This window comes from Podarcis vaucheri (genome assembly GCF_965113315.1).
Source record: "Podarcis vaucheri genome assembly, chromosome: 2".
Lineage (NCBI taxonomy): Eukaryota > Metazoa > Chordata > Lepidosauria > Squamata > Lacertidae > Podarcis > Podarcis vaucheri.
The window spans coordinates 118,447,831-118,459,930 of NC_138760.1; the positions used below are offsets into that span (position 1 = coordinate 118,447,831).

Genomic DNA, 12,100 nt, shown 5'->3' on the forward strand with positions numbered 1-12,100 from the left:
CCTGGTGGTATCAGGGAAAGGGAGGAGAGTTCGTTTTATCTGGCTAGCTGAAAAGATTGCAGTGGCGGGACAATCTCCTCGGCGCCATATTGAATTCCTCACTCAGCTTCCCCCAAAGAATCATGGGAACTGTAGTTTCTTAAAGATGCTGTGTGTCTTAGCTATGTCAGAGGTAAACTGCAGTTTCCTCCCCATGCCCAGTGCAAGGATCTTAATACAGTGATACCTCGGGTTAAGTACTTAATTCGTTCCGGAGGTCTATACTTAACCTGAAAGTGTTCTTAACCTGAAGCACCACTTTAGCTAATGGGGCCTCCTGCTGCTGCAGTGCCGCTGGAGCACGATTTCTGTTCTCATCCTGAAGCAAAGTTCTTAACCTGAAGCAATATTTCTCGGTTAACGGAGTCTGTAACCTGAAGCGTATGTAACCTGAAGTGTATGTAACCTGAAGCGTATGTAACCTGAGGTACCACTGTAATGAGCTAAGTTGCAGGGTGTTTGTCAGGGTTACAGAATTCATGTGAAACATTATCAGCGTCCCATCTCTGAAAAGAAATGTTACTCATTTTTATTATTTATTAAATTTGTATACTGCCCTGTACCCGCAGGTCTCAGGGTGGTTCACAGGATAAAATCACAACGTAAAAACACAAAACACACAATGAGAACACACACACACCCCATTTTAAAAGGGCATTGGATGTGAATCAGCCCAAGGCCTGGTTGAAGAGGAACATTTTTGCCTGGTGCCTAAAGGTGTATAATGAAGGCGCCAGGCGAAGTGCCCTGGGGAGAGCATTCTACAGACAGGGAGCCACTGCAGAGAAGGCCCTGTTCTCTCCTCCCTCCTTAATTCCTGTTTGCAAGCATGGGTAACCTGTGGCACAACGGCTCCCATGTTTGCCGGCCCTTGACCCTAGCAGCTGAGGCAGGTGGCCATTGGACTCCAGTAACCTCTGCAAGGCCGCAGGTGAGCCACCCCTCCTGCGTGTGCCGTTGCTGTGTTCCGTGTTGCGTGCCATGTGTGAAATAGTGCTGAGCTGTAGCAGCCCCTTGAGCAATTTCCCCCTTTCGCAGTCGACTGCCAAGCTATGTCTCAAAACAGGAAGAGGAAAATCCGACAGGTGAGCCCAAAATGTGGCCTTTCTCCTCTTCCTCCCCCCCCCATTCTTGTTTAATTTTTTATTTTATTTTGACACAGTAATAATCATAGATAAGAATAAACATGTGCACCCCACCACTGAGACTATTCCATTGTAACTATCCTACCTCCCAAAATTTCAACACCTCTTGTGATGGTTTGACCCCTTTCTGTTTTAACAGTATACAAATTCGACAAATACCTTCCATATCTCCTCGAAATCATTTCTCCTGCATATTCCCCATCTTACCTTAATGGCACATGTTAATTTATCATTAATAGCTACATCCCTAACCTCTCTATACTATTTTTCCATTTTATATTCTGCTTGCCCCCTCCTAGCTGTAATAATTCGTGCAGCCGTCAATAAATATGTGAGCAAGTCCTTCATAGCCTGTGAACCTTCCACTCCATCGTTAATTTATAATGATGCTACTTCTGGACTTTTGGTCAACTTTAACCCAGTGCTTTCTGTTCTCTCATTAAACACCCTTTGCCCCCCCCCCAAATTGTACATATTTACCACATGTGAACATAATTCCCTGTTTCCTGACACCACCACCCCAACATAACACCAAGTATTCATTGTTTATTTGATTTAATCTGACTGGTGTTAAATACCATCTCCAAACTACCGTATTTTTCGCTCTATAAGACGCACCAGACCACAAGACTCACCTAGTTTTTGGAGGAGGAAAAGAAGAAAAAATATATTCTGAATCTCAGAAGCCAGAACAGCAAGAGGGATCACTGCGCAGTGAAAGCAGCAATCCCTCTTGTTCTGGCTTCTGTGATAGCTGTGCAGCCTGCATTCACTCCATAAGACGCAAACACATTTCCCCTTACTTTTTAGGAGGGAAAAAGTGAGTCTTATAGAGAGAGAGAAAAAAAGTAATTTATAATTTATTATTGTAGTCAACATTTTCAGTGTACGTTTCTCCCATATTTCCCCCCAGCTTTAACTATCTATCTGTCGTGTTATCTCCTTTTCCCACCTTCTCTTCTTCCTCACTGAGAAAGCAATGTCCATTGCAAAATTATGCGAAGCTAGCTGATGCTTCTAGAAATAAAACAGAATGGCATGCTGCACGATGCTCGCTGTTCATTTCATTGCAACAAGTGCAAAGGAAATGCAGCTGTGTGTCAGCCATCCCAGATCTTCCAGTTCAAAGGCAACACCTAACAAATCGTTGGCAGGCTGCGCAATATCCAGAGCGAGCAGCTAGAAAATGCCCAAAAGGAAAGAGCAGAGAAGTGGCAGTGGGAAGGGTCAGCATCCGTCCCAAATGGATAATGTAAGAAGAGCCTTGCTGGATCCGACCTCAGGATCTGCATCCTCTTATCACAGTGGCCAACAAGATGCCTCTGCAAAGTACGACATGAATGCAATAGCTGTGTTCCCTCCAGCTAAGCTTCCAAGCAGCAGGTTATCAGGAGAACCCTGGCTTAAAACGGTGGCTCTTCAAAGGGACTGAAGAGACAGGATTCCCAAATGAGGAATTCCTATTCATTTCCCCCAAATAATGCAGGGGCCTGTCTAGTGTCTCTCATGCAATTCCCTCCCTGCGAGAAGTGAGGTTGCAGGGAACCAGGCAGAGGGCCTTCTTGGTAGTGGCACCCACCCTGTGGAACGCTCTCCCAGCAGATGCCAAGGAAATAAACAACTACCTGACTTTTAGAAGACATTTGAAGGCAGCCCTGTTTAGGGGACTTTTTAATGTTTGATCTTTTATAGTGTTTTTAATTACAGATAGGTAGCCGTGTTGGTCTGCCATAGTCAAAATAAAAAAATTCCTTCCAGTAGCACCTTAAAGACCAACTAAGTTAGTTCTTGGTATGAGCTTTCGTGTGCATGCACACTTCTTCAGATACACTGAAACAGAAGTTGCCAGATCCTTCTATATAGTGAGAAGGTGGGGAGGGGTATTACTCAGAAGGGTGGTGGGAATGGGAGATTGGCAGATACCTGAGATGAGCCTGTTGACGACTCTTAACGACTGCAATAGGTCTTACAGGAAAAGGCAAGGGGTGAGAAGGTGAAGAATGGCTTAGTCATGTATAATGAGATAAGAATCCAATGTCTATGTTCAAACCAGGTCTCTCCATGGTTTTAAGTTTGGTAATGAGTTGCAGTTCAGCAGCTTCTCTTTTTAATGTTTTTAATGTTCTGCTGGGAGCCGACCAGAGTGGCTGGGGAAACCCAGCCAGATGGGCGGGGTATAAAAAATAAATTATTATTTTTAATAATTTATTATCTTTGCAAGGAAATGCAAATACAGAACAAAGCTGAAGGCTCAAAGCTTTATTACCTGACAAAAGATTTACACAGCGAAGTGTCCTCTCCGTTGTGGAAGTTGACCCCAGGGAAGATATTCCCCAGTTAGCACTCACATATCCCAAAGAACTGGCCTAGAAATCCCATACAAGCAAAAATTGAAAGAAAGTGAGTCCTGTGCAAGCATGTGTAGCTTCTTGAGGTTTCTGCTGTTTTAATACTTCTCTGGATTGTAATCTCTCCTTCAGGCTTCAATCCTTTTCCTCAATTGCTTTCTTTCCGTTGGCCTTCTCGGAATTGTCTTCTCAGTTCCAGTTGGTTTTCTTCACAGTTACCATATTTTTCGCCCTATAGGACGCACCGTCCCATAAGGCGCACCTAGTTTTTTGGGGGGGAAATAAACGGGGGGGGGAAATTACTTTTTCCCCCCAGGCGCGGGGCTGGGGCGGGGGAAGCCCGAGCTTCCCCCGACCCCAGCCCCTAAACAGGCAGCTCTCTGCAAGCCGTGGGAGTCCAGCACTGGCTCCCACTGCTTGCTGAGAGGTCCGCAAAGCCTGGACGCGCTGAGTTCAGCGCGCGCGGGCTTCAGCATGCAGGCAACTCTCCGCAAGCAGCGGGAGCGCTCCCACTGCTTGCGGAGAGGTCCGCGAAGCCTGCATTCGCCCCATAGGATGCACACACATTTCCCCTTCATTTTTGGAGGGGGGAAAGTGTGTCCTATAGGGCGAAAAATACGGTAGCTTCTCTGCACAGATTGCCTTCTCTGAATTGGAATTGAGAGGGAACTGTTTTTATTCTGCAGTCACAAGTCCTGGCAAGCAAAATTTTTTCCCCGTAGAATCCTGGAAGTAAATTGGCTTGTAAAAAATGGCAGTCTTCTCTGCCAGGGCCCAGTTTTGAAATGTCTCAATATTGTTCTCTCCACATGCATGGGAACTTTTCTTAAAGTAGCAAAGAGTTTAGATTTCTCATCTGCTAGGCCAAACCTCTGTCTTACCCATCTGCAAGCAAAATCCGTCCAGAATTTACAGGAATGTAAATGTTCTGGCCATTTTGTTTTGGTTCAAGGCTGGAATTACTTTGCAAAGGTGAAGGTCTAATTCAGGAATCCTCAACCTGCGGCCCTCCAGATGTTTTGGCCTACAACTCCCATGATCCTTAGCTAACAGGACCAGTGGTCAGGGATAGTGGGAATTGTAGTCCAAAACATCTGGAGGGCCGAAGGTTGGGAATGTCCGGTCTAACTAGGTTAAAACCACAACTTTTTTTAGCTTTTAAAAGGATAGAATAAAGAGGTTTGATACATGGTTTTAACGGCAGATGTGACTGTATCATAAAGGGTAAGGTAAAGGTAAAGGGACCCCTGACCATTAGGTCCAGTCGTGACCGACTCTGGGGTTGTGGCGCTCATCTCGCTTTACTGGCCGAGGGAGCCGGTGTACAGCTTCCGGGTCATGTGGCCCGCATGACTAAGCCACTTCTGGCGAACCAGAGCAGTGCACGGAAACGCCGATTGCCTTCCCGCTGGAGTGGTACCTATTTATCTACTTGCACTTTGACGTGCTTTTGAACTGCTAGGTTAGCAGGAGCAGGGACTGAGCAACAGGAGCTCACCCCGTCGTGGGGATTCGAACCTCCGACCTTCTGATTGGCAAGTCCTAGGCTCTGTGGTTTAACCGACAGCGCCACCCGCGTCCTTTATCATAAAGGGTAAATGTCTCTAATAAACATTAAATTACCAGGTTGCTAAGCGGGCCCTAGTGTTTCTGTTCATTTGGGTTGAAAAGCTCTCTTGAAAAACCCAAGATGTATTCTAATTCTAATTGTGAGATTAGCACAAAAAACGATGTTGCCCTTTTCAAATGTCTCTCTCTCAAGTTACACAAAGCACCTATTAGCTTCTGTGGCTTTTGTCAAAAAAGCAAAAGCTTGCTTGTAATTGTAGAGAGTTAACTATATTGGAACCTCTCCCACAGTCTAGCCCTCTCATGTTTGGAGATGTTTACTTTTTTTTACATCTGTAACCCTTTTTTACATTTTTTTTACATTTGTAACCCTCCCTTCCTTGCTAAGGAGCCCAGGGTTGCAAATACCCAAGCTGTCAAAGCCATGCAACGAAAAATAATATAGATCTTGTTTAAAAACAAGTAAAAGCTGAGGGAAAACGAGGGAAAGGTGCTATCGAGAGGCATCGGGCGGGGGTTCCGGCATCACAGAGCTTGGGTGCCACAGAACCCTTTTGTGCGGAGTCCAGTGTCTCAGGGACGCACAAGTTCGGTTCCATCCCACACACGGAACCAAGGGAGTACCTTTTCCCCACCAAAAACAGCTGAATGGAACATGTAGATTGTGGTCTGGGTTTCTGGATTGAAAAAATCCACCTGCCCTGCAGTGTAGTCCAAAAAGACGCGGATCCACTGTGGCCTCCTGCCAAGGGAGAGCTGTGTGTGTTGTGGGGAGGTGAAAGCTATGTAGTTCCCGAGCCCCTCGTATTCTCCTATCCCCCAGATGCCTGCAGCCGGGCTGAAGCCTGTCGGCCCCTCTCTCTTCACAGACTCCTTGGCCACCCCCACTGCCCATTCCCCCTTGCCCTTCACGCCAACCTCCCAGCAGTGTTTGCCTGAAGTGAATCCCTCCCTGCCCAGCACAAAAGCGCGCTGGTTAAATCTCTTGGCGCTGTTGGGAAAGGTCTGCTCCACCTCTCCCCATCGCACACTTTTCTCATCCTTGGATACCACCAGCCGCCGGTGGGCCGTGTCTGGATCCAGAGTCACACGGGCTGAAAGGAAAGGAAAGAAAGTATCAGATTGTAGGATCATAGATTCCTGCCCTAGGAGAAGACTCGGTGGCTCTCGCTGACAGACTCTGTACCAGCTGTTAGATCCCACTTTCTGAACCTTGAGGAAATATATTTGATCAATCAAGGGAGATTATATTTGCACCTATCAAGGTGCAATATTGAAAGGCGAAGCATCACCTCACCTCCTTCAGGGGTGGGGGACTTCTTTTTTTATCCTCAGGGGTCCCACTCCCATGTGAGGAACCTTCCGGAATCTTCATGCCTCAGGTTGGCAGTGTTAGGATTCCTGCTCCGTGTTTGCAGTCATGAGATTGTTGTCTATCACATGACAGTGTATGTTTACATTCCACAGTGTGGGAAGTGACGGAGACAGGATGTTTTGTGTTACCGTGCTCCATGAAGTGGGACTATTGTCCATTGTTCTTTCTCTTTTTGCTGTCTGATAAGAAAGAGGAAGGAGCTAAGTCAGAATGCTCCGAGTGTATTATATGTAAATAAAGTAGATTAGCCAAAATGCTGAGCTATTGAGTCTGTTACGTGAACCGCCAGTACTCTGCAGATCCCTAAGTGTGCTGATGCTTCTTGTTATCAGTCGCTGTGATGTTCGGGCTGAAGAAAGTTTTTGAAGCTCCCGAACAACTGACGAGGAGGGAGAAACCATGCCAGTCGGGCATGTGTCTCTGCCAGGGTCCTACATAAGAGTAGGACAATCCTAACAGGCAGATCAAAAGGCGGAAGCGGGCAGAGCAACTGTCTTGTAGGCTTACGTCTCAACTGCACAAAATAATTCAGAGGTTTCTACGAATACTTTTCTCCCTTCTGCATGCAGGCAAGCCAGAGGCCTTACCGCAGCTGAAGAAGCCATTCCAGTAAGGTGCAAACACAACGCAGGAATGTGACAAGATGGATTTAGTGAGGAATGTGGCCTGAGGAGGAGACACCTAAGGGCCAGATAGGGAGGTACAGAGGGCTGCAGTTGAGCCTGAGGCCTGAGGTTCCCATCATTTTTCATTTCCTCACATTTCATTGTGAGGCAATCCTCACACATCTATTATGGAGGGAGCCTTCGTGGACCACAGGCCATTTCAAGAGAGGCAACGCTTCAGGAGTGCTGTTGCTCAGCTCCCGCTGGTGGGCTCCCTGTAGGCCACTGGTCGTTAACTGGTGGGTTGAAACCCACAACTGGGTCACAGTTTGACCCCAGCAGAATGACCACCTTGCTAACAATACAGAGAAATATTAAGAACTGGAAGTTCAGGACAGGCTTTGTATTCCAAGAGAGGCAAAGAGAAGGAGATGAAATTACCTGCTGGACTTCCTGGGAGCGAGTCACACGAATTGGGCAAAGTCCGTGGGCAGGAACCGCCTTCTATGTTTTTTATCTGGAAAACTTTCAACATAGTTTAGGTTAGGGTGCGGATGGAGAATCTGTGGCCCACCAGATGTCCTTAGGGAATCCCTGTTCAGCAATAGCAGGGAGGTGTGGTCTAATCTGGACAATCCATGGTTGCCCTAGTAGTCCATCCACAGAAGAAAACATGGTGCCATACTGCTTTAAAAGTATAGTGCAGATGGGGCCTTTTTAAAAAAAACAACAAACCAAGAAGCGGCCAAGAAGCATTGGCAACAAGAAAGAAGAGGCTGTTTTCCAGAATTTTTAAGGGCAACATGATTCCCCCCCACTCACACTGATTAGCTCACTTACATAAACTCTTAAAACGATATTTTCTGAGGTATTTTTAATAGCTAGGACTACAGTGGTACCTTGAGTTACAGACGCTTCAAGTTACAGACTCCGCTAACCCAGAAATAGTACCTCAGGTCAAGAACGTTGCTTCAGAATGAGAAAAAAAATCGCGCGGTGGCAGAGGAGGCCCCATTAGCTAAAGTGGTGCCTCGGGTTAAGAACGGACCTCCAGAACAAATTAAGTTCTTAACCCGAGGTACCACTGCATATTTCCAAGTGCCAGACCACTGTTAAGAAATAGGATGAGAAGCGGAAGCTTTTTCAGCCTGAGGGCCTCATTCGTTTGGGGCGACCTTCCCAGATGTGGCAGAGCCAGAGGCAAAAGTCGGCAGTTAATTGATGTAAATTGTTGCCTTTGCATGGTAGGCTAGTTTCTACACATACTCTCCATCCAGGCAAGTAGAGGTGTTATTTGAGTTGGAGGATATATTCCAGCCAAATGAAAACACTCAAACAAGGTGCCAAGTAGGGCCAGTGAGGAGGAATCTGGCCTGGGGAAGAGTCCCAGGGGCCAGGCAGAGAAACCTGAAGGGCCACATTTGGCCCCAGGCCTGGGGTTTCCCAAGCCTGGCACAGGAGGAGGGCCAAGAAAAGATGTGGCAGCCCAACCATGAGTTAAGACTACGCTAGAAGCCTACCTATCAGAAGAGTGACCAGGGCCACGTTCAGTGCGATGCTCACTGCCAGGAAGACCCTCTGTGTGATGTTGCAGCATTTTGAAGGAGATTCTGTGGAGTTGATAAGTTCCATCAGGAAAATGCAAGTTCTTATTGTTTTTTAGTCTTATCCGCCATTCCTTTGAAGCGCTCAGGGCGGCATACATCGTTTTTAGATTCACAACACCCCTAGGCAATCCTGGCTTGGTGGTCTCAAACTCCAATTCCTGACTTCAGAGTGTGGTGAACCTGCCCCGCAGTTTGGGGGGTCCCTGCTTCTCGTTTTGCGGAATGTGGTTCTGGACTGCCCCCAATTGTGGCACTGGGTAGATCAGGCTGAGACAGATTAAATGCCCCAAAGTGATTTTTGTTGCTGAGCAGGGATTTGATCACTTTGATCCGTCCTCTCCCCCATGCTTTTTAACATCAACATGAAGACGCTGGGAGAGATCATCAGGGGGTTTGGGCTGGGTGTCCATCAATATGCAGATGATACCCAGCTCTACCTCTCTTTCGAATCAGAACCAGTGAAGGCGGTGAAGGTCCTGTGTGTGTCTGGAGGTGGTTGGAGGATGGATAGCGGCAAATAGATTGAGATTGAATCCTGACAAGACAGAAGTACTGTTTTTGGGGGACAGGGTGTGGGCTAGTGTGGAGGACTCCCTGGTCCTGGATGGGGTAACTGTGCCCCTGAAGGACCAGGTGCACAGCATGGGAGTCATTTTGGACTCACAGCTGTCCATGGAGGCGCAGGTCAATTTTGTGTCCAGGGCAGCTGTTTACCAGCTCCATCTGGTATGCAGGCTGAGACCCTACCTGCCCGCAGTCTGTCTCGCCAGAGTGGTGCATGCTCTAGTTATCTCCTGCTTGGACTACTGCAATGCACTCTACGTGGGGCTACCTTTGAAGGTGACTCAGAAACTACAACTAATCCAGAATGTGGCAGCTAGATTGGTGACTGGGAGCGGCCGCCGGGACCACATAACACCGGTCTTGAAAGACCAACATTGGCTCCAAGTACGTTTCTGAGCACAATTCAAAGTGTTGGTGCTGACCTTTAAAGCTCTAAACGGCATCGGTCCAGTATACCTGAGGGAGCGTCTCCACCCCCATCGTCCAGCCCGGACACTGAGCTCTAGTGCCAAGGGCCTTCTGGCTGTTCCCTCGCTGAGAGAAGCAAAGCTACAGGGAACCAGGCAGAGGGCCTTCTTGGCAGTGGCACCTGCCCTGTGCAACACCCTCCCATCAGATGTCAAAGAGATAAACAACTACCTGACATTTAGAAGACATCTGAAGGCAGCCCTGTTCAGGGAAGTTTTTAATGTGTGACATTTTAATGTATTCTTAATCTTTGTTGGAAGCCGCCCAGAGTGGCTGGGGAAACCCAGCCAGATGGGCGGGGTACAAATAATATATTACTATTACTATTACTATTACTAAACCCCTGCCTTCTGAACCTTAGTCTGACACTCTGACCAATACACCTCATTCCTCATAAACAGTAACAGCCCGCAACTTCACTAAGAAATTAAACACCCTTGACCGGAATTACTGCATGCCAGCCTGCTGAAACCTGCAATGTCCAAGTATCAGTCCATACCTTGTGGCTTTGGGGGGATAGGTGGTGAGCAGGTGTTTCTGCTTCTTTCATCTACTGCCATGTATCCTTCTTCATCTTCCATCTTCTAATATCTCTCTTAAGCCCCAGGGGAGGGGGTTCAGCAAGCAAGGTAATTCCTGAAAGCTAGACTTTCTGCCTTTGGAAAGAGAATTTAGCAGTTTTTGGACCACTCAAGCTGCAAAAATAGCACGTAAAAATAGCCCTCTACTCCTCAGTCTCATGAATATGAGACTTCCCCAATTGCCGCGGGAGTTGACCACACCGAACATGTGAAGCAATGCACCTTTCCACTCTGTCGGTTTGTGACACACTCGCTTGTGCAATGATTGCGTACGGCGGCAGCACACCATAAACCGAAGCTGAATCCTGAGAAGAAGGAAATCTTGTGGCTTAGTGGTTTGCAGGTTTGGGAAACTGGAAGCTCACCTGTTATCGATGGGGTTGCACTTTCCCCGAAGGAACAGGTACGTGGCTTGGATGCACACTGTACATAAAAAGGTAACAGACCCCTGGATGGTTAAATCCGGTCAAAGGCGACTATGGGGTGCAGTGCTCATGTCGCTTTCAGGCTGAGGGAGCTGGCGTTTGTCCACAGACAGCTTTCCGGGTCATGTGGCTTTTTACACAATGGGACACCGTGACAGAAGCCAGAGCTCATGGGAACGCCGTTTACCTTCCTTCCGCTGCAGTACCTATTTATCTACTTGCACTGGTGTGCTTTTGAACTGCTAGGTTGGCAGGAGCAGGGACCGAACAACGGGAGCTCACTCCGTCGCGGGGATTCGAAAACCGACCTTCTGATCGGCAAGCCCAAGAGGCTCAGTGCTTTAGACCACCATGCCACCTGTGTCGTCTTATATCACAGTCATGGCTAACCCCATGGGTAGGCAAACTAAAGCCTGGGCGCTGGATCAGGCCCAATCTCTTTCTAAATCCAGCCCATGGACGGTCTGGGAATCAGCGTGTTTTTGCATGAGTAGAATGTGTGCTTTTATTTAAAATGCATCTCTGGGTTATTGTGGGGCACAGGAATTCATTCATTCGCGCGCCCCCCAAAAAATATATCCCAGCCCCCCCCCCAAGGTCTGAGGGACAGTGGACCGGCCCCCTGCTGAAAAAGTTTTCTGATCCCTGGCTAACCCCAAATAACTGTAGTTTGCAAAAAGTGCTCACCCACAGAGCCACAATTCCAGGCACCCTTAACAAGCGACAGTTCCTGGGGTTTTCCATGAGTATTAAAGTGTTATTAATAAGTGTGACGGTGGCTTTAGGTCCTTCACTGTCCCTGGAGGCAGAGTTAGCTGTCCTCAGTGACTGAGAGCTTTGTCCCAGCTTTGGTTGATGCACCAGATGTGGCCATTCCTGGACAGGGAAACAGCCTGGTTTTAGAGGTGCAGACACTGGTAATTTCTAGCTTGCATGGCTTCAATGTGCTCCTCACAGGGCTGCCCTTGAGGTTGGTGAGGAAACTGTAGCTAGCGCAGAATGATGGGTTTCAGTTTCTAGTCAGAGCAGTTCTACACCAGCGAGGAAAGCTTTGCATTGGTTGCCAGTGTATAACTAAGCCACGTTCAAGGTACAGTGGTACCTCAGGTTACATACGCTTCAGGTTACATACGCTTCAGGTTACAGACTCCGCTAACCCAGAAATAGTACCTCGGGTTAAGAACTTTGCTTCAGGATGAGAACAGAAATCGTGCTCTGGCAGTGCGGCGGCAGCAGGAGGCCCCATTAGCTAAAGTGGTGCTTCAGGTTAAGAACAGTTTCAGGTTAAGAACAGACCTCCAGAACGTTCTTAACCCGAGGTATCACTGTATTAGAATTGTAGAGATGGAAGGGATCCCCTGCAACGCAGGAATC

The 12,100-nt window shown here is 47.6% G+C and overlaps 1 protein-coding gene across 1 annotated transcript; it reads right to left on the bottom strand.

The window, feature by feature from the left end:
- Window positions 1–5,457: 5,457 nt before the first annotated feature.
- Window positions 5,458–10,318, bottom strand: LOC309525181 (butyrophilin subfamily 1 member A1-like). The gene is made up of 4 exons (XM_082210665.1): window positions 10,220–10,318; window positions 8,602–8,691; window positions 7,523–7,606; window positions 5,458–6,195 (listed from the first exon to the last, which is right to left on the bottom strand). Exons 1-4 carry the CDS (start codon window positions 10,299–10,301, stop codon window positions 5,675–5,677), a joined length of 777 nt encoding a protein of 258 aa, XP_082066791.1. The 5' UTR covers window positions 10,302–10,318; the 3' UTR covers window positions 5,458–5,674.
- Between the last annotated feature and the right edge of the window lie 1,782 nt (window positions 10,319–12,100).